The sequence below is a fragment of the Protopterus annectens genome, chromosome 9.part0 (assembly GCF_019279795.1).
Source record: "Protopterus annectens isolate FY-2018-M chromosome 9.part0, PAN1.0, whole genome shotgun sequence".
Classification (NCBI taxonomy): domain Eukaryota; kingdom Metazoa; phylum Chordata; order Ceratodontiformes; family Protopteridae; genus Protopterus; species Protopterus annectens.
The window spans coordinates 573180692-573200108 of record NC_056743.1 but is presented as its reverse complement, the minus strand read 5'-3'; the positions used below and the strand labels follow the sequence as shown (position 1 = coordinate 573200108).

The 19417-nt window shown below is 42.7% G+C and overlaps 1 protein-coding gene across 1 annotated transcript in view; it reads right to left on the bottom strand.

The window, feature by feature from the left end:
* LOC122811333 (dihydropyrimidinase-related protein 2-like) overlaps positions 1-19417 on the bottom strand; it is a gene marked incomplete in the record, with an annotated part of 957963 nt that overhangs the window by 203225 nt on the left and 735321 nt on the right. Inside the window, 1 exon segment of the mRNA XM_044083105.1 lies at positions 16064-16125. Within this exon segment, the coding sequence (XP_043939040.1) occupies positions 16064-16125 (62 nt within the window).

The following is a 19417-nucleotide window of genomic DNA, read 5'->3' as shown; positions in this document are numbered from 1 at the left end:
CCTTTATGTTTCCCAGTGTTTCCAGAAATGTGGAATGGGGGTCCTGGGACATGGTGGGTGATCTGTAGCAAGCTACAATTTGAATTGCAGCTTTGCCTATTGCTAGTTGCATGCGGATGATCTCTGAAGCAGCATGCTGTGCCACTAACCTGGAGGTGTGGGTATCCTTGATGAATATGGATACACCCCCACCTTTTGTATTTCGGTCCGGGTTCTGTGGCCAAAATGTATGGTACGAGTTGTGGCCTGGTAGTGCTGGGGTGATCTCTGGAGCCTTAAACCAGGTTTCTGTTAGCACATATATCGATTTTCTTCATACTGAGTGCCTCGAGTGCGTGCATTTTGAGGTTTATACTTCTGGTATCGTGTAGCATTACCCTCAGTTTTTTGTTACTTGTCTCATTTACAGCGGTGGGTTTGTCTTTTGAGCCTTGCCTAAAAAAGGCACTAAGGGGCTGGCAAGAGCCTTGGCTACTATTCGAAAGTCTAAGGATGACAAGTGCTCGCAGTCTCTAGCGAAGCAGCGTGGCTTGTCGCGCATGTCATCCCAGGTGGACAGACACTGGATCCCCTTTGAATGACACCATAAACTTAGCCAGTTGTTGAAATAGATAATTTCTTTATACCGTGGTATCATTCTTGGTGAGGGCAGGATGCTACTCAGGGTCATACAGGCCTGAGTTACAGGATCAGAGAGCTCTTCCATCTCTCTTTTCATGTAGTTCAGGGAGGTACAGCTCAGAGGTCATTCACACCAACATGGACAATGACAGTAGTATTTGTACTTGTTTTGGAGGGACCCGAATGCTTGTGTTACATGGCGGATCCTGGCGCCTGGCAGGGAGCTAACAGTAACCTTCTCCTTGTTCAGCCTAGTGAGTGGGACTTTGGTGTGCCTGACTATAGAGTCACTTATTACTAGTGTGTTGGGTATGTTACTTTGCCTTAAGGGCTGTGATTGCGTGGCGCACTGGTTTTGTGAAGTATGTGTTTCATGGTTTGTGATGGGGGGTGGAGGTTGCTTGGATGTTTGCTTCGGAGGTCTCTGTTGGTTTTACAGATTTTTATTTAGATCCTCAGAGTATGTTTTCATGTATTTGCGTGTTTTTTGCTGGTGCTGGTTTAATGGGTTTATGCGAGACTGGTGGTGTGATGCAAGTATTTCCCTTCTCCTCTTGACTGTCTAATCCAGTCTTGGGTTGAGAGAGCTTAGTGCAGAAACTCTGCGAGTACAGCAGCTGCAGGGTCTCAATTTAAATGAAAAGCATTCTAAAGATCATGGAGACCAGCATACAATGGCACCAAATAATACTTTAATAAAGGTATTCTTTAAAGACAAACCGGTTTTGGCTGAATCAATACAAAGCCTATATCAGTGTAAAAGAGTAACACACAAATAAATACTTGTATATGCAAGGAAACGGACATGTGATCAATTAGAGATGTTCATTAAGACCTGGTTTAAGAGACCACCTAGCTTAACAATCCATTTTCTCCATAGTATTCAACAAGTCATGCCAACCCAATTTGTTATTCCTAGGTCTATTAATTTTGTCAATAATAGTAAAACTGAAATGTGCATTTCTGTGTAACAAAGTGTGTTTATAAAGGGCATTGGTTTCTTTGTGGTGTTTTATCCAAGATGTTCTGATATCTTGAATTTCAAAGGTCTGGAGGTTTGAACTATGTAAAAGGCTGAGCAGCTGCAGTTGGCCAAATAAATCACCCAATCAGAGATGCAGTTGGCAAAAAACTTAATGTCAGACTTGAGGGGTGTTCTGACTGCTGAAGCTTCTGGTTTTTAATAGTCTGGAACAATGAATGCAATGGCCACAAGGAAAGCACCCAATTAAGGGCTCCCCTGATAAAGTTGTTTGAGTTACTTTGGTATTGGTAGGATACCCGTGTTGGCCACCCAGACTAATCACCACCTATGGATGCAACACTAAAGCATTAATGAATATTGTCCAAAATTGGAATATTTTGACATGCGATTCCAGACTGAGTGAACTGCTGGGGGATAGATGCCTCTTCATTCTGTAAAGGTAAAACTCTTTCTGCATTTTTCAATCATTTCAAACACAGGCAGCCAACCAATACCAAAGTAACTCAAACAACTATCAGGGGAGCCCTTAATTGGGTGCTTTTCTTGTGGCCATTGCATTCATTGTTCCAGACTATTAAAAAAGTACAGTTGTATACACTTACCATAAATGTAGATGTTAGAGTGTATTCACTGTTGCAGTCATTACATTTGGGTAATCTGCTGGCAGGTTGCCCTCAGTCAGCCTGAATTCCAAAGTCTTGGCTCCTGCGTTGATTGCTGTCTTCTCTTCCATGACGTCAGGTCATCAGGGATATAAAACATGCAGCCGACGCCACTTTCTTTAGTTTTTCTTGCCCCCAATGTCAGGTGCCCCCAAAAAGGTAGCAAAATTATATACACACATACATACATACATACATATATACATACATCAATATAAACTTTACCTTCCTCTACAAGCATACACACCACATAGGTTGTAGAAGCTAGAGAAGGAAAGATGAACATCAGAATGACAGGGGGATGGAGGGAGGGTAACCTGGACTGCAACAGTGAATGCACTCTAACATCTACATTTATGTTAAGTGTACACAACTGTACTATGTTCGTGTTTCCCTGCTGCAGTCATTACATTTGGGTAGAATCCCAAAGCTATGGTTGGGAGGCTGGCGCTAAACAGCATTAGGTGCAGCTATAAGGCCCTGCAGCGGCAAAGCCTGCCCTGGACTTAGAGAGGCAAATGGTAATTCTTTGTAAAGGTGTGAACAGAACTCCAAGTAGCAGCCTCTACAATGTCTTTGGTTGGTACTCCTCTGAGAAAGGCTGCTGCAGTAGCTACAGCTCTGGTGGAATGAGACCTAATGCCCTTGAGCACAGGTTTACCATGGTGTAAGTAGCAGAAACGGATGCAGTGGCTTATCCACTTTGAAACTGTCTGCTTTGAAATGGCCTTTCCTTCTGATCCTGCAGCATATGACACTAGTAATTGCTCAGTTTTTCTTAGGGCTTTTGTCCTGCTCAAGTAGTATCTTAGCTGTCTGTGTACGTCCAAGGAATGCAAAATTCCCTCACTCTTGTTCTGCGGATTTGGATAAAAAGTTGGCAGATTAATTGTTTGGTTAAGAGCCACAATGCAAACCACCTTAGGCATACAAGTAGGATTTGTCCTCAGAGACACCTTGTCTGGGTAAAATATGAAAAAAGGCTCTACAGCCATGGGGGCCTGTAGCTGACACTCTTCTTGCTGAAGAAATTGCTAGTGGCAGAGCGGTTTTCCATGATAACAACTTTACATCAGCTGTAGCAGCTGGTTCAAATGGAGGCAGGGTGAGCTTTTCTAACACATAATTGAGGTCCCATGCAGGTAGTGGTAATCTTCTAGGAGGCCTTAAATTTTTGGCTCCTCTAAGATACTGCTTTAGTAAAGGATGAGAAAAGATTGGTGGCTCTGTACTGTAATGCGCTGAAATGGTAGAGGCATGGATTTTGATTGATAAGAAAGATAGGCCTTTGTCAAGCATCTCAGTTAAGTATTGTAATATCTGAGGAATATTTGGTTCTGCTGTATCCGTTCCTTCTGCTCGATTCCAAGTACAGAATCTCTTCCATTTGTCAGCATAAGATTTTCTAGTACTAGGCCTTCTAGCTTCCAAAATGACATCCATCATAGCTTTACTGAGAGATGTCATTTGTATGACTACATGATTAGCCATACTGCCAGGTTCAGAGTCTGTAGTTGATTGTGCAGGAGCTGATTGTTTTGCTGGGACAGTAGTTGTAGTCTTTGAGGCAAGGTCTTGCTGGGTATTGAGCCAAGTTCCTTAGGATTTGGCACCAGTATTGGCGGGGCCAGTCCGGGACAATTAATATCATCTTTGGCTTCTCTGGTCTGATTTTTAGGATGACCTTGGGTAGAAGAGGCAGAGGAGGAAAGGCGTAAACTGAAGGATAAGGCGTCCACTTTCCAGGCTTGTCTGTGTTAAGTCCTTGTGCAGAATCTTTTCAATTGATAATTTTGAGGAGAGGCAAATAGATCCATGTCTGGGCTCCCCCATTTCTCTGTTATGCTGAAGACTTGTGGATTTAGTTTCCACTCGTGAGGATCCATAAGGTTTCTGCTTAAGTCGTCTGCCAGAGTGCTTTGTTTTCCTGGCAGGAATTGAGCTTGAATATGTATTTGGTAGGTCAAAGCTGTGTCTCACAGTGCCATGGCTAACCTGCAAAGGGGGTACGAGTGTGTGCCCCCTTGCTTGTTTACATACCATATGACTGTGGTGTTGTCCGTCTTTATCAGTAGTTGTCCTGGATGAAGTAAGTCCTTGAAGGCTGTTACGGCATTTTGAACAGCTAGCATCTCTTTCTGGTTGATATGCTGATGCATTTGTGTTGGTGTCCATAAACCTTGAATGCATCTTCCTGCCATGTAAGCCCTCCAGGCATAATCTGATGCGTTTGTTAAGGTTTGGCTGGCAGGGGGCAGAGTGAAGGGCAGTCCCATGTTTTGGTGACATGCCTTTGCCCACCACAGAAACTCCTGTAGTAGGCAGGGAATGAGAGGAATCATTGTTTCCAGACTGTGTGAATGTTAACTCCATACACGTTTTGGGTACCATTGAAGTTTCCTCATATGCAGTCTTGCATACGGAATTAGTAGGATGCAGGATGCCATGAAGCCCAGAGCCTGCAGAATCTGCCTTGCAGAAGACTGGGTTTTTGTTGCCATCAGTTTGAAGTAAGCAGTCAGTTGCCTTTGCTTGTCTGGCGTGAGGTAAGCCATCTGGGCAGTTGTATCCAAACTTGCACCCAGGAATGTTATCTTTTGAGAGGAGGGTACCAGTTGTGATTTCTTTTCGTTTATTGTGTACCCTAGGCATGTTAGAAGCCTTTTCACAAATGCCAGGTGTCGAAGTGTCTCCTTGTTCTCTGCTTGAATGAGACAGTCGTCCAAGTAAGGATATATTTGTATACTTTGTCTGCAAACTGCAATTACTGGTGCCAGGCACTTTGTAAAGACCCTGCGCACAGCAGATAAGCCAAAGGGCAGTGCAGAGAATTGGTAATGCATTAAGCCAGCCTTGAATCTAAGGTATCTTCTTCTTCTAAGGTATCTTCTGCACAATTGTCTTATTGGGACATGCAGGTATGCCTCTTAAGTCTAAAGTCACCAGTCAAGCATTCTTGCCCAGCTGCTGCAAAGTCAGCATTTTGAATTTTGGAATGTCCAGGTATGTGTTCAAAATCGATAAATCCAGTATTGGCCGCCAGGCGTTATCCTTTCGGGGTACCAAGAACAGTCTTGAGTAAAAACCTTGTCCTTTTTCCTGTTCTGGTACTGGTTGAATGGCCCCATATCCATAAGGGACGTAATCTGTTTCTATGCCTCTGCCCATTTTTTGGCAGATTTGGCCAACCATTTGCCATTGGCATCTGTATCCCTGTGATATGACGTTTAGTACCCACTTGTCCTGGGTTAACTGCCAATTTTGTGCAAAAAGTGCTAATTTTCCCCCCTATGGGTGCTGCCAAAAGGTAAGTAATTCGTATAGGCAGAGGGAAGTCATTGGGATTGCTTTCTGTAGGTTTGCGCTTTATCTCCTCCAGATTTGGAGGTGGAAGCACCCCATTGCTTTGACGTGTACGAGTCTTGCGCCTGGTACCTGGAACCCTTAGGGCATCTGGATTTGCCCCTTTCAGCTCTGACACAGGAAAGGACCAATTTTTTGTAGGCCAGTGTCTACTGAATCTTGGTGGCTGCACTTGTAAGAAGTCTTTAACAGTTTGCATAGACTTAGCTTTGTCTTCCATTTTCTTTAAAACCTCTTCTGCCTTAATACCAAACAGAGAATCATGCTGTAAAGGTGCATCTAACAATTTAGCTTTAACATGATCAGGCAAAATTTGTTCCTTTAACCAGGCATGCCTCCTAATCACAGATCCAGTAACGGCGGCCCTGCAGGAGGTCTCTAAGGAATCAAAACATCGCAAAGTATGCTTTCCAACTTGTTCAGCTGCATGCAATAATTCCTGCAATTTTTTATTTTCTGCATGTTCTGAAATTATCATTTTCTGTTTCAGCAATCCCATAACATGTTGTTGGTACATAAGCATATGAAATTGACAGTTTAAGGTCCTGATTGCCAAGGTTGCAGATGTATAAACCTTTTTTCCCCATCTGTCTAGTGCCCTTGAATCTCTGTCAGAGGGGGTAGGATTTTTTGCTGTTGAGGCCTTAACTCCCTCTGGACCCTGTGTAACAGTTTCAGGATCAGCAGCAGGGTTTCTAAATAAAAATTTGTGAGAGTCAGGGACCCTGTAATATCTGTCAGGCTTACTGGGAGCCGAAGGTAAGGGGTCAGGGGTCAAGCTAGACTCTGAAAACACCATCCACAATGTCTAAAACAGGGGGGAATGGCTAAAGGCTTGTGCTGAGGGAGAAGGAAATCCCTGAGCCTCTTTTTTGATTCTGAGAAGTGCTGACTCTCCCACTGGAAATGCTCCCTCAAAGTATGCAAGGTTTCTCCAAATGAATAATCCCTCAGGAGGAGATGCAGAAGGAATAGACTCCTCAGCATCTGAATCCTCATAGGGAGGTGTAGATAATTCCTGATCAGAAGAGGAATCAGAAAAAATTAAAAACAATAGAAACCTGATCTGAAGAGTCATAATCAGTGTCTTGCCTAGGCCTCTTACCTGGAGGGGGATGGGTACCCCTGATCAAGGTAATAAGGTCTTCGGCCATTTTGATCATCCGTTTTATAGGCATAGAGGCCTGTGCACGTGGCTCATGCATCGGATTTTTAGTTTTAGAAGTTGCTTTTGTCTTTGGTTTTGCAACTGTCGTCTGTTTGATATACAAATGCTGAGGTCTGAATATACCCTCAGAAGCCGGTGCCAGCTCAGCAGCTCCGGACCCATCCCAGGGAGATACATCCGGCAGTCCAATACCTTGAGTATCTTGTGGCATGCCGGACCCCACATGGGTGTCGGTAGAGGCCTGCAACTCGAAGGTAGCTGGTATCAGGAGCTGCAAAAGTGCCTCACTGAGAACCGGCGACTGGCTTAGAAGTCAGTCGCCGGTCGCCGGCGACTGGCTTAGAAGTTTAGTCAGTTTTGGATCTAGACGGCCTTTCTCTGCCATCTCTTTGCATTTTTTTATGTACTCCGGTAGTCGGATTGCTATCAGATGACATTTCTGGGTAGTTAAATCTGTTTCCAAAATACTTTGATGCAAAAATATACAGACGCTTAATAGTGCGTTGGTTAAATCTAGCACAAAACTGACAGCCAGGCATGCTGTGCTCAGGGCCTAGGCAAGGAATACCGTATAAATGGAAATCCTTATGAAGTATTTGCTTCCCACAAGTAATACAATTATTAACTTTTACTGACATTGGTAAAAAGCAAGAAAAAAACAGTTTCCCAACGGGGTATTTAGCTTTAGTGAAGACTTCGGTTCTGAAACTCAAACTCGTCGGCTGACTGGCACTTGCGAAATGCTTCTGCTTCAGGCACCGGCCAGCAAGAAAGACTAAAGAAAATGGTGTCAGCTGCATGTTTTATACCCCTGACATCATGAAAGAGAAGACAGCAACCGACGCAGGACCCAAGACATTGGAATTTAGGCCGACTGAGGGCAACCTGCCAGCAGATTACCCAAATATAATGACTGTAACAGTGAAACACAGAGAGCATCCAGAAGCTTCAGCAGTCAGAACACCCAAGTCTTTGCCATTAAGTTTTTTGCCAACTGCACCTCTGATTGGGTGATTTATTTGGCTAACTGCAGCTGCTCAGCCTTTTACATAGGTCAAACCTCTAGACCTTTGAAATTCAGGATATCAGAACATCTTAGTGAGATAAAACACCACAAAGACCCCAATGCCCTTTATAAACACACTGTTACACAGAAATGCATATTTTAGTTTTACTACTGACAAAATTAATAGACCCAGTAATAACAAATTGGGTTGGCATGACTTGTTTAATACTATGGAGAAAAAATGAACTGTTAAGCTAGGTGGTCTCTAAATCAGGTCTTAATGAGCATCTCTAATTGATCACATGTCCATTTCCTTGCATATACAAGGACTTCTTTGTGTGTTACTCCTTTACACTAATTAAGGCTTTGTATTGATTCAGCAGAAACAGGTTTGTCTTTAAAGAATACTTTTATTAAAGTATTATTGGGTGCCATTGTATGCTGGTCTCTTCATGATTTTTTGAGAGAGCTTAGCCCTCCAGTTTGGCTGTATAATTGCATCTCTCGCATGCATTAGTGTTTGGTGGTAGGAGGAGAGGGTTGTCTGTGTACATGAAGCAGTGGTAACATTGCCTCAAAATGCCCAGATTCATCAGTTGTACTGGAAAGTGCACCTGAAAAGTACAGTTTAATACCTACCATAAATGTAGAGGTTCGAGTGTTCACACTACTGCAGTCATTACACTTGGGTTATCCTGCAGTCAGGCGGTCCCCGCAGAGTTCCAAAGTCTTGGTCTGGCGTCGGTTGCTGTCGCTTCTTCCCCGACGTCAGTGCGCCAAGGGTATACAAGATGCATCTGATGTCATTTTCTTCAATTTTTCTTGCCCCAGATGTCAGGTGCCCCCAAGTAGGTAGGCAATACATATTGCTAATAAAAAAATATACATATAAAATAAAAACAATACCTTCAGTTACAAGCAAATACACCACAAAGGTTGTATAGGATAGAAAGGTATAGATAAGTCCAGCTAGTTCAGAGGGGATAGAGGGAGGGTAGCCTGGACTGCAGCAGTGTGAACACTTGAACATCTACATTTATGGCAGGTACAAAACTGTACTATATTCATCGTGTTACACTGCTGCAGTCATTACACTTGGGTAGAATCCCAAACCTAAGGTTGGGTGGCTGGTCTATAAAGAGTTAGGATTGGCTGAGGCCCTGCAGAACCACAGTGGCAAATCCTGCTCTGGATTTAGAGTAAAGAGGCAGGTGGTAATGCTTGGTAAAGGTGTGCACTGAACTCTTAAGTTGCAGCCTCCAAAATTTCCTTGGTAGGTACTCCTCTGAGAAAGGCTGTTGAAGTGGCTGTTGCCCTGGTGGAATGTGGCCTAATGTTATTTGGGACTGATTTTCCATGCTGTGTGTAGCAGTAACGAATACAGTGTCCTATCCATTTGGATATAGTCTGCTTTGAGATAGCCTTGCCCTGTGATCCTGCAGCATATGCTACAAACAGTTGCTCAGTTTTCCTGAAAGCTTTTGTTTTGTAGAAGGATAGATGCCGGTGTATGTGCAAAGAATGCAGAAGTTTCTCCCCTTTATTCTGGGGGTTTGGATAAAAAGTTGGCAAATGGATGGTTTGGTTAAGAGCCAAACTAGATACTACCTTTGGCATAAAGGTAGGGTTTGTCCTTGAAGAAACCCTGTCCTGATGAAAAATTATAAAAGGTTCCACTGCCATTAATGCCTGTAGTTCTGAGACTCTTCATGCTGAAGTTAATGCCAGGAGTAGAGCTGTTTTCCATGATAAAAATTTTAGATCGGCTGTATTGGCTGGCTCAAAAAGGTGGCAGGTCAGTTTTTCCAAAACTGAATTGAGGTCCCAAGTTGGTGTTTGTGCTCTCCGGGGCGGTCTTATGTTTTTAGCCCCTTTGAGGCACTGCTTTAGCAAGGGATGAGAGAATAAAGGAGGATCCGTGTTGTAATGTGCTGAAATGTCAGAGGCGTGGATCTTAATTGATGAGGATAGGCCTCTGTCCAGCATCTCAGTTAAGTATTGTAAAATCTGAGGAATGTTTGGAACAAGAGGGTCGAGGCTTTGAGCCTGGTTCCAGGCGCAGAATCTCTTCCATTTTTCTGAGTAAGCTTTCCTGGTGCTAGTCCTCCTGGCCTCCAAAATGACATCCAAAACAGCTTTAGCGAGAGGTGTTGTCTGTTTGACAAATGAATCTGCCATGCAGCCAGGTTTAGGGTTTTGAGCTGACCGTGCAGGATCTGATTGTTTTGTTGAGTCAGAAGGTGTGGAATTTGAGGCAAAATCCATGGTGGGCCTTGATCTAAGTTCCTTAAGATAGGGTACCAGTGCTGGTGTGGCCAGTCTGGAGCAATCAGGATCATCTGTGGTTTTTCTCGTCTGGCTTTTAGGAGTACCTTTGAAAGGAGAGGCAGTGGCTGGAAGGCATAAACTTTTAGGTTTTTCCAGCTGAACAAAAGAGCATCCACTTTCCATGCTTGTTTGTGATAAGTCCTTGTGCAGAATTTTAGTAGTTGGCAATTCAGTGGGGAGGCAAAAAGATCCATGTCTGGGCATCCCCATTTTTGCGTTACCATGCTGAAGATTTGTGGATTCAATTTCCATTTGTGAGGGTCCATGATATTTCTACTTAGATTGTCTGCCAGAGTATGCCAGAGTATTTTTCTTTCCTGGCAGGAATTGTGCTTGCAGATGAACTTGATACGTTAGAGCTGTGTTCCACAAGGTCATGGCTTGCCTGCATAGGGGATAAGAATGAGTGCCCCCTTGCTTATGTACCACATTACTGTGGTGTTGTCTGCCTTTAGTAATAATTGTCCTGGATGTAGAAGGTCCTTGAAAGCTGTTAGGGCATTCTGAACAGCCAACATCTCTTTGATGTGAAAATGCATCTGGTCTGTGGTCCACTTGCCCTGAATGCATTTCCCTGCCATGTGTGCTCCCCAGGCGTAATCAGAGGCATCTGTTAGAGTCTCTGCCTGGCTGTGGGTAGGGTAAAAGGCGGACTCTTGTTTAGGTGACATGCCTGTGCCCACCATCGAAACTCCTGTTGTAGGCAGGGAATCAATGGTATTATTGCTTCTAAACTGTGAGAATGTTGAGTCCAAGCACTTTTTAGGTACCATTGTAATTTCCTGTCTGGCATATGGTATTAGTAGTATGCAGAATGCCATGTATCCCAGGGCCTGCAGAATTTTTCTTGCAGGGAGATGGGACTTTTTTGCCAGTAATTGAAAATATTGAGTTAGTTGAACTTGTTTGTCTGGCGTGAGGTAAGCCATCTGGGCCGTTGTATTTAAGCTGGCACCCAGGAATATAATCTGTTGTGAGGGCACTAGTTTTGACTTCTTTTCGTTTACCGTGTACCCTAGAGAAATTAGCAACCTTTTTACAAATGCCAGATGCTGTAGAAGAATGTCCTTTGTCTCTGCTTGAATGAGGCAGTCATCCAGGTATGGATATATTTGAATTCCTTTTTGTCTGCAAAATGCAATTATTGGTGCCAGGCACTTTGTGAACACCCTGGGCGCAGTAGATAAGCCAAAGGGCAGTGCAGAGAATTGGTAGTGCATTGTACCAGCTTTGAATCGGAGGTATCTTCTGCAATTTTGTCCGATAGGGACATGCAGGTATGCCTCTGAGGTCCAGAGTAACAAGCCAAGCCTTCTTGCCCAGCATGAGTAGAAGCTGCTGTAATGTCAACATTTTGAATTTTGGAATATCCAGGTAAGTATTTAGAATTGAAAGGTAAAGTATGGGCCTACAGGCCTTGCCCTTTCTGGGGACCAGGAAGAGTCTTGAGTAAAATCCTTGTCCTTGCCCCTGTTGTGGTACCTTTTGAATAGCTCTCATGTCCATGAGGGCTGAAATTTGTTTTTGTGCCTCTGCCCATTGATTCTGTGGCAGGTCTGGCATTCCGTTTAGCCTTGGTAAAGTATGAAAGTGGAACTTGTAACCTTAAGATACAATATTCAGAACCCATTTGTCTTGGGTGATTGTTTGCCAGTTTTGAGAAAAAAAGTGCTAGTTTTCCCCCTAAGGGGGCTTCCAAAAATGAAGTGCTTGGCATACGAAGGGGAAAGTCATTGTGACTGCTTCCTGTAAGGTTGAGACTTGTCCTCACCTCCTTTTGGGGTTGAGGTGCCCCACTGTTGTCTGTTTGAGCCTTGGGGTTGAGATCTGCCTCTTGGGCATCTGTATCTGCTTCTCTGTGGCCTGACACTGGAAAGGACCAATTCTTTACTGGCCAATTTCTGCTAAATCGAGGTGGTTGTACTTGTAAAAAATCTGTGACTGTTTGCACAGATTTAGCTTTATCCTCCATTTTCTTTAACACCTCTTCTGCCTCAACACCAAACAATGTATCATGCTGTAAAGGAGCATCCAATAACTTTGCCTCAACATGATCAGTTAAACTCTGTTCTTTTAACCAAGCATGACTTCGAATCACAGAACCTGTAACTGCGGCTCTACAAGAGGCCTCTAAAGAATCAAAACCACATTGCAGAGTATGTTTTCCCACCTGTTCAACTGCATGCAGTAAATCCTGCATTTCTTTACAATCAGGAGCTTCTGAGTTTGCAAGCATTTTCTGTTTTAACTGAGCCATTAAATATTGTTGATACTTAAGCATGTGAAACTGGCAATTTAAAGCTCTTACTGCTAAAGTTGCAGAAGTGTATACTTTCTTCCCCCATCAATCCAAAGCTCTGGAATCTCTGTCAGAGGGTACTGGATTTTTTGCAATGGAAGCCTTAACCCCTTTTGGACCATGGGAAATAGTTTCTGGATCAGCAGAAGGGTTTTTATAAAGAAACTTGAGAGTCGGGGACTAATACTCATCTGGCTTGGCTGGTGCAGGGGGCAAAGAATCAGGAGATAAGCTGGATTCAGAGAACACATCATCCACAATATCAAGCACAGGCGGAATAGCCAGGAGACTGTGCTGAGGTAAGAAAAGGAAATCCCTGAGCCTTTTCTTGGATTCTGAGTAATCCTGACTTTCCCAGTGGAAATGCTTCCTCATGATATGTAAAGTTCCCCAAAAGAATAATCCTCAGGAGGAGGGGCTGAAGGGATAGATTCCTCAGCATCAGAGTCCTCATAGGGGGGTAAAGAGCATCCCTGGTCCGAAGAGGAATCAGAGGAAATGCAAACCTGATCAAAGGAGTCATAGTCTGTATCCTGCCTAGGCCTTTTCTCAGGAGGGGAATGGGAGCCCCTGATTAGAGTAATAAGGTCTTCGGCCATTTTAAGTATCCGTTTCTTAGGCATGGAGGACTGTTCAAGGAGAATGCTGTACTTGTTTCTTTGTCTTTAATGGTACTTTTGGCTTGGCTGTTTTAATGGCAAGTTGTGAAGGTCTGAAAACACCCTCAGAAGCCAATGCCTGCTCAGCTGCTCCGGACCCATCTGAGGGATTAGTTTCCGTAGGCCCAATACCTTGAGTTTCCAGAGGCCTAATTGTCTCTACATGGGAGTCGGAGGCGGCCTGTGGCTCTGAGGTAGCGGGTGTCAGGGGCTGCGAAAGTGCCTCACTGAGAACCGGCGACTGGCCTAGAAGAGGTTTCTTCGCCGGTTTTGGACCTCTGATGCCTGTCTTTATCCTTGTCTTTGCGTTTTTTCAGTATTGCGGTCGTCGGTTGATCCAACGGCATAGTATAATTGAACCTTCGGCCAAAGTAGTGCAAAGCAAAATCAAAACATCTTTTTATAGTGCATTTGTTAAATCTAGCACAAAACCAACAACTAGTGATGTTGTGATCAGGGCCTAGGCATGGAATACAGTAAGAATGGAAGTCCTTATGAGGTATTTGCTTCCCACAAGAAATCCAATTAACTTTTTCTGACATCGGTCTGAGGCAAGAAAAATGTTTCCCCAACGTGCCCAGCTTTATTGAAGACTTCGGATCTGAAATTCAACTTCGAAAATCTCAGGAGTCGGCCGACCGGCACTTGCGAACTGCTTCTGCTTCGGGCACCGTGCGGCAAGAAAGACGGAAGAAAATGGCGTCGGATGCATCTTGTATACCCCTGGCGCACTGACGTCAGGGAAGAAGCGACAGCAACAGACACCGGACCAAGACTTTGGAACTCTGGCCGACTGCGAGACCGCCTGACGGCAGGATAACCCAAGTGTAATGACTGCAGCAGTGTAACACGATGAACATCTGCCCTTTGGACATGCCTGGATAGGTACAGTGAACTGTTTTACTGATTGGCTGGGTAAGATCAAATAGAGAGCCTTATCCTTCTGTACAGTATAGGGGGGTCTAGTACTAGGGTTTATAAGTGCTTGCTATGAAATGAATGGTCTGAGTGCTTAAATTGAAAGCTGGTCTAGTTCCACAGGAAAAATCGAAGAGGAGACTATGTGGAGCCGGGAATAGTTATACCCTCGCTAACTAGCGCTACCCGGCACGCAAAACCGGGCAAATGCAGTTTTTATAGCAGGGAAATGAGAGACAGACATTAGCCCAAAATGGCCAATAAACTACTAATTTCTGGGCTGATACCACTCCTCCAGGGACAAATAGGCTGCTCAAAGCTCCCCTCTCTCACAGGTGAACAGAGAAACTTCCTTCTATCAAAGTAAGGTATGGGCAAACATAACAGACTTGTAACACAGCCCTGAATTCAGCACTAACATGAAAACTGGACTATACTAGCTTAGAAAAGCGAGAAAGTATTTATTTATTTTTTTTCAGAAAAAAAAGCAGATGCAATCAAAAAAACACGTTAGATGCACAGAAAATGATAGTTCTATATCACAGATCAGAGTTGTAGTCAATGCCCCTAGTAAGAAAGTAGGAAGAAACACAAATATACTAAAAGCAGATGAATAAAGTGCAATTTTTTTTTTTTTTTGTTAATCAAGTGCAAGGAGAGAGGAAGGAAGAACCTAAGTGGGTTGGCCTTCTCAAATCTTCTCTCTGTATTAAGTAGAGTGAACACTAGACTCAGAATATGATCTCACTGTACTCTGTTAAGTGAGCAAATGAGATGGAGCCAGGAGACGTGTTCAAAAACAGACTTACAGGAGGGGCGGGCAATTCCAGAGCCACCAACACCATACAGGGGAGGAATAAGGTTTAAAAAAGGCAGGACTTAAATGAGCTATGTTGTTGTGTCTTTCGGCTTTTCCCGGTTAGGGGTCACCACAGCAGAACTCCGGTCCGCTAATGATTGGCAGTAGAGTTTTACGTGCTGGCTTGCCGGGCCCAATGCACAACCTTCAACGAAGGAACGCCCATTCACGCATGTCGTCACACAGAAGACGCTCTGAGAATAGAACGGGCAACGTCTAACTGTGAGGCGACAACACTACTGCAGCACCACCACTGCAGTGTTGGGTAGATAAGTGATGTATAATGGTTGCAGCTGGGTGCATGTCAGAATGGTTTGCAATGTAAAATGCTTGCAACTAGGATTGCATTGGTGTGGTTTGTTTTCATTTATATGAATGCATAATTGCTTATGCTTTAAGTGGTGCTTTAATAAAGATGTTTCCTGTTTAATAAAAGAAATGGCGCCAGAAATGGATTAATTTATGTAATGTTGCTTAAGTTACATGATATACAGCAATATATGTGAAGCTTAATGTCGGTTAGTTTTAATTTAACACAGATCGATTACTTCTATATAAATGTAAATGTGCCTACGTCACAAGTGATAATTCAATAAAGGTGTTAAAAAAATCTTGTTATAGTGCATTGTTTGATGTTTATTCAGTTTTCTTATATAAAACTTGTCTCACAAAATGATGTCATGATAGGCAATAGGTAGTGGGTAACAATTTACATACACCTGCAAAATATTCGGGGTAAGCAAAAAAATATATACTTTTTAGAAGAGGCTGCTTACAGTGTGGATTCACTACTCAATCACGTTATTTTTCAATGTAAGGTGTTCCACCTTCAATTAGTCTGTTTTTTAGGAAGCAGCAGACTACTGAAAACGTAACTACAGCAGCTTATGTATTCATTTCGAAAGAGAATTGTGGGTTCAGTCTTCCGTGTTGTTATGGCAGAGTTTTAGCTGCAAGAAAAAACTTCCAGGAAGCTGTCCTTAAAATAAAGGCAAAAACAGCCCACTTTTTGTACCAAGAACTGTATAAAGCAATATTAATCCATACAACATTAAAGGTTTGTTACTTAAGCTTGCTTCAGAAAAGTGGTCAATACACTAACCGTGGCTTGGAACTCCCAAAGATGTTGTGACTTCTGAATTCTACTAAACGAGTTACTAAAAAGATAACATGTACAAAGTGAATGTTTTCATACCTGGGAGTCAGTGAGCTGAAAATGATCCTTGTATGCCATGTAAACAAGGAAGGAGTTGACACCTAAAACAGCCAAAAAGAAGAACAAAAACTAAGTCATTAGACAAATGCAAAGCAGCCAAATATTACAAATGTTAACCCCTTTAGCTGTCTCAACATACACTGTAGGAAAGAAACAGGGCATAAGTAATAAAGGGAGGCAAACCCATTACCAGAGAGGAAGAAAACAAGATACAACTGCAGAATGGTCTTCCATCCACTAAACATTCCACAACTGAATGAATTACTGATCAAAAGTTTTAGCGCACACTGATAAAATACCAGAGAAAGTGAGTGAATGAAAAGATGTGCATGACCTGAAACACATGAAACATATTTTTGTAATCTTCTTCAAAGAAAAAACCTTCAAAAGTACAAAGTATTACGGGTATGCAAATATGGTCTTCTATTGCAGGTATTACCGACACTCATTACACATGGCCCCATTCTCTCTCCTACTGCTACGAGATGAAAACGTAATGCAACCAGTACTCTCTGCCCAAAGGAATGCAACACCCTTGCTGTACACTCAACAGTTCATAGGTTGATACTAGGCTATCTGCCCTAGGGCATTTATAAGCCTAGCCAGAGGGTGTTTGGCTTTCGCCACCCTTTTAGATTAGTTGACTGTGCCTCTGTATAGTAGGTCACAGAAGGTAGCCCTTTTAAGGTTAGTTTACTGTACACCTCTGTCAAGCAGGGACACAGAAGAGATCCCAAGGGTAAACTTGCGATCTCCCATCCACTCGTCAAGATTTCTCTTGAAGAGGGTCAGTGAGGGCTCTGCCTAACATGGATTGGGATTTTGTTCCAGAGTGAGGGGAGCCTCTGGGATATGAATCTGTCGCTCCAGCATGTCCTATTTATTTCTGTGCTGAGGTTCGGCAACAGAAACCAAACATTCCCTCATATCCTGCTGGAAAGTGAATACTGCAGTTGCAATCTTGTATCCAGCTACACTGCTTTAGCAGTGCAGGTAACATTTCATTGCTAAACACTTTTTGTGCAATGTAATCAGAAACCGGTCTTCTATCAAGCCACTTAAGTGCTGTGTACATTTACTGTAGAATACAAACTCAGTTCGGTTTCCAAAATGTCAATATCCTGACAAAATATAATCCTGGTTCACAAGTACCTCAATTTATTTCATTACAAAATCACTAAGCAGTAGTGTTGATCGAGTCCCCCATGTGATGCTATCAGTACCTCATCTTTTACTGCAACGACTCACTGAGATGCACAATATCATACCCACAAAGCATATTTGAACACTCACGTGTGTTTTCAGAATGGTATGAAGTAAATGACACACTGTTCTCCAGGCACATCCTACACAAACAGCTGCACAGTCATCAAGCATGAGACAGACTTTACAAAACTGAAAGGCACATACTTGGTTCGGAGGACCTAGAGAAATTCTGCTAGCCTTTAGAATAAACAAGATATGCAGTAAGTTGGTCGTGACCAGCTATACTAGAAAGATGCATTTGTTGATGGGGAAAAACATGACCACGTCTCATTGTTAGTACCCCATCTTAGTTCGACTAAAAGCCAAAAATCCATAAGAGTACACTGAAATGCAGGACATACTGAAAATCCAAACATGCAGCGGGAAAAATAAGGTGGCTAAAAGAAAAAGCTTCGGCAGTGCAGAACAGCTTTAAAAAAATCACAGATAAGCAAAATCATGAATACACATTTTCAGCTATTTAAACAAAGCAAGCAAAGGCATATTTTTAATTTAGTAATATGAATTTTCCACTGGATAAAAAGTAAAAGCTTCATGCATGGCAGAGAATACACTGAGGTGCCTTTCAGAGGATCCATACATTCTAACAGAGCAACTATTTTTGCTTTCTTGAAATGGCACTTTCTGAAGATCCCATACCTCTTTAATGGAATGATTTCCTCTCTATCAAGAGCAGAATGCACTCCATGGTTGCAGACTCTGGGAAAGGACAACAGCTGACCATACAGATTATCCTTCAACAAATACACATTTCTATCAAATGATCCTATTTAAGCACTTCATCACTATGCAACTGGCAGCTTACATTTTCAAGTACAGGAGAAAATCAACAAGTAGCTCCACATTTTCAAAGCATCTCCGCACTCTTGAAAAAGTGGTACTAGACAAACCCTTAAGGTGATTTTTCCAATGTCACAAAATGCATGATGGTATTTGAGTCAAGTGCCAAGATGCACTTTCCCACTCATCTGTACTTCTGTATTTGGACCAGTTTTTAAACACTCCAGTTTTTATCAAACCACAGCCCAGATAGATGTAGGATTTCCTACCATGTTGTTACCTTGTTGTAATAGGGGCATCTTCTCACATGTGCCATAGCGTGCCCATTAAAGTCTATGGACAAGACATTTTCCTATACTGACACTACTAAAGTTCAGCTTTAACGTTTTTCTGGTTAGGAAAAGCAGTAAAAAAAATGCTGCCTAATGGGCAAAGGACTTGTTTGGCAATTTTTGCACCACATGCCATGGTACAAAAGTAAGATTAAAAATGTCAAAAAATTCACTAAGAGTGATAGAACTTTAGTCACAAACCAATTACAAACCTAACCACAATCCCTCATATTAGAATGCACACACAATAAAAATTCTCCCTTGGTCAGCTGCTGCTGCAACTTTGAAAATTTGCCAATTATGCAAGATAGTGCTATGCCCACTGTCATGGAAAACTGGATGGTTCTAGTCATCTTAACAGTACCCCTATTTCTGTAACAAACCTGAAACACACAGGAGCGTTTTAGCCCAAGTGGCATCAGTTTCTGAGATGGTCATCACTTACAAGTAGAGGATGCAAACATCTTGGTTCCAACCATCTGCAGCCATCAGAGTAAGTGAAACTGGAATGTGTTTAGAAAGCCAACAGCAGGCTGTGTATCTCTCTTCCAATGTGAATTTTAATCTAAATCTGTACTATAACAAAGCAAATACCATGAGCAGAGAGCGAACTGCTGAACTTCCATTTGTAAGAAGCAATAAAATATGAAAAGAAATGATGCATTCTGAGAATTTCCACAAAAATTATCTGCAGATATTAGTAAAACAGTTGAGGTCTCCCGGATATCTGAATTTTTATTTGCCTTGTCTGTATTCGCAAGATCATAGGAAATACAAGGCAACGGAATCGTGTTACCTTCTACATCATGACAGTATCCACCCCCCTTAGACTACCTCATTTTTTGGAGGAGGGTTAAGCCAGTCGAGCCAGGGGTGAATCCTCCTGTTCCCTTTGAATGAAGACTAAAACTTGCACTGGGAGTGTATTTCAGAGATGGGAAAGGCACTGCATAAA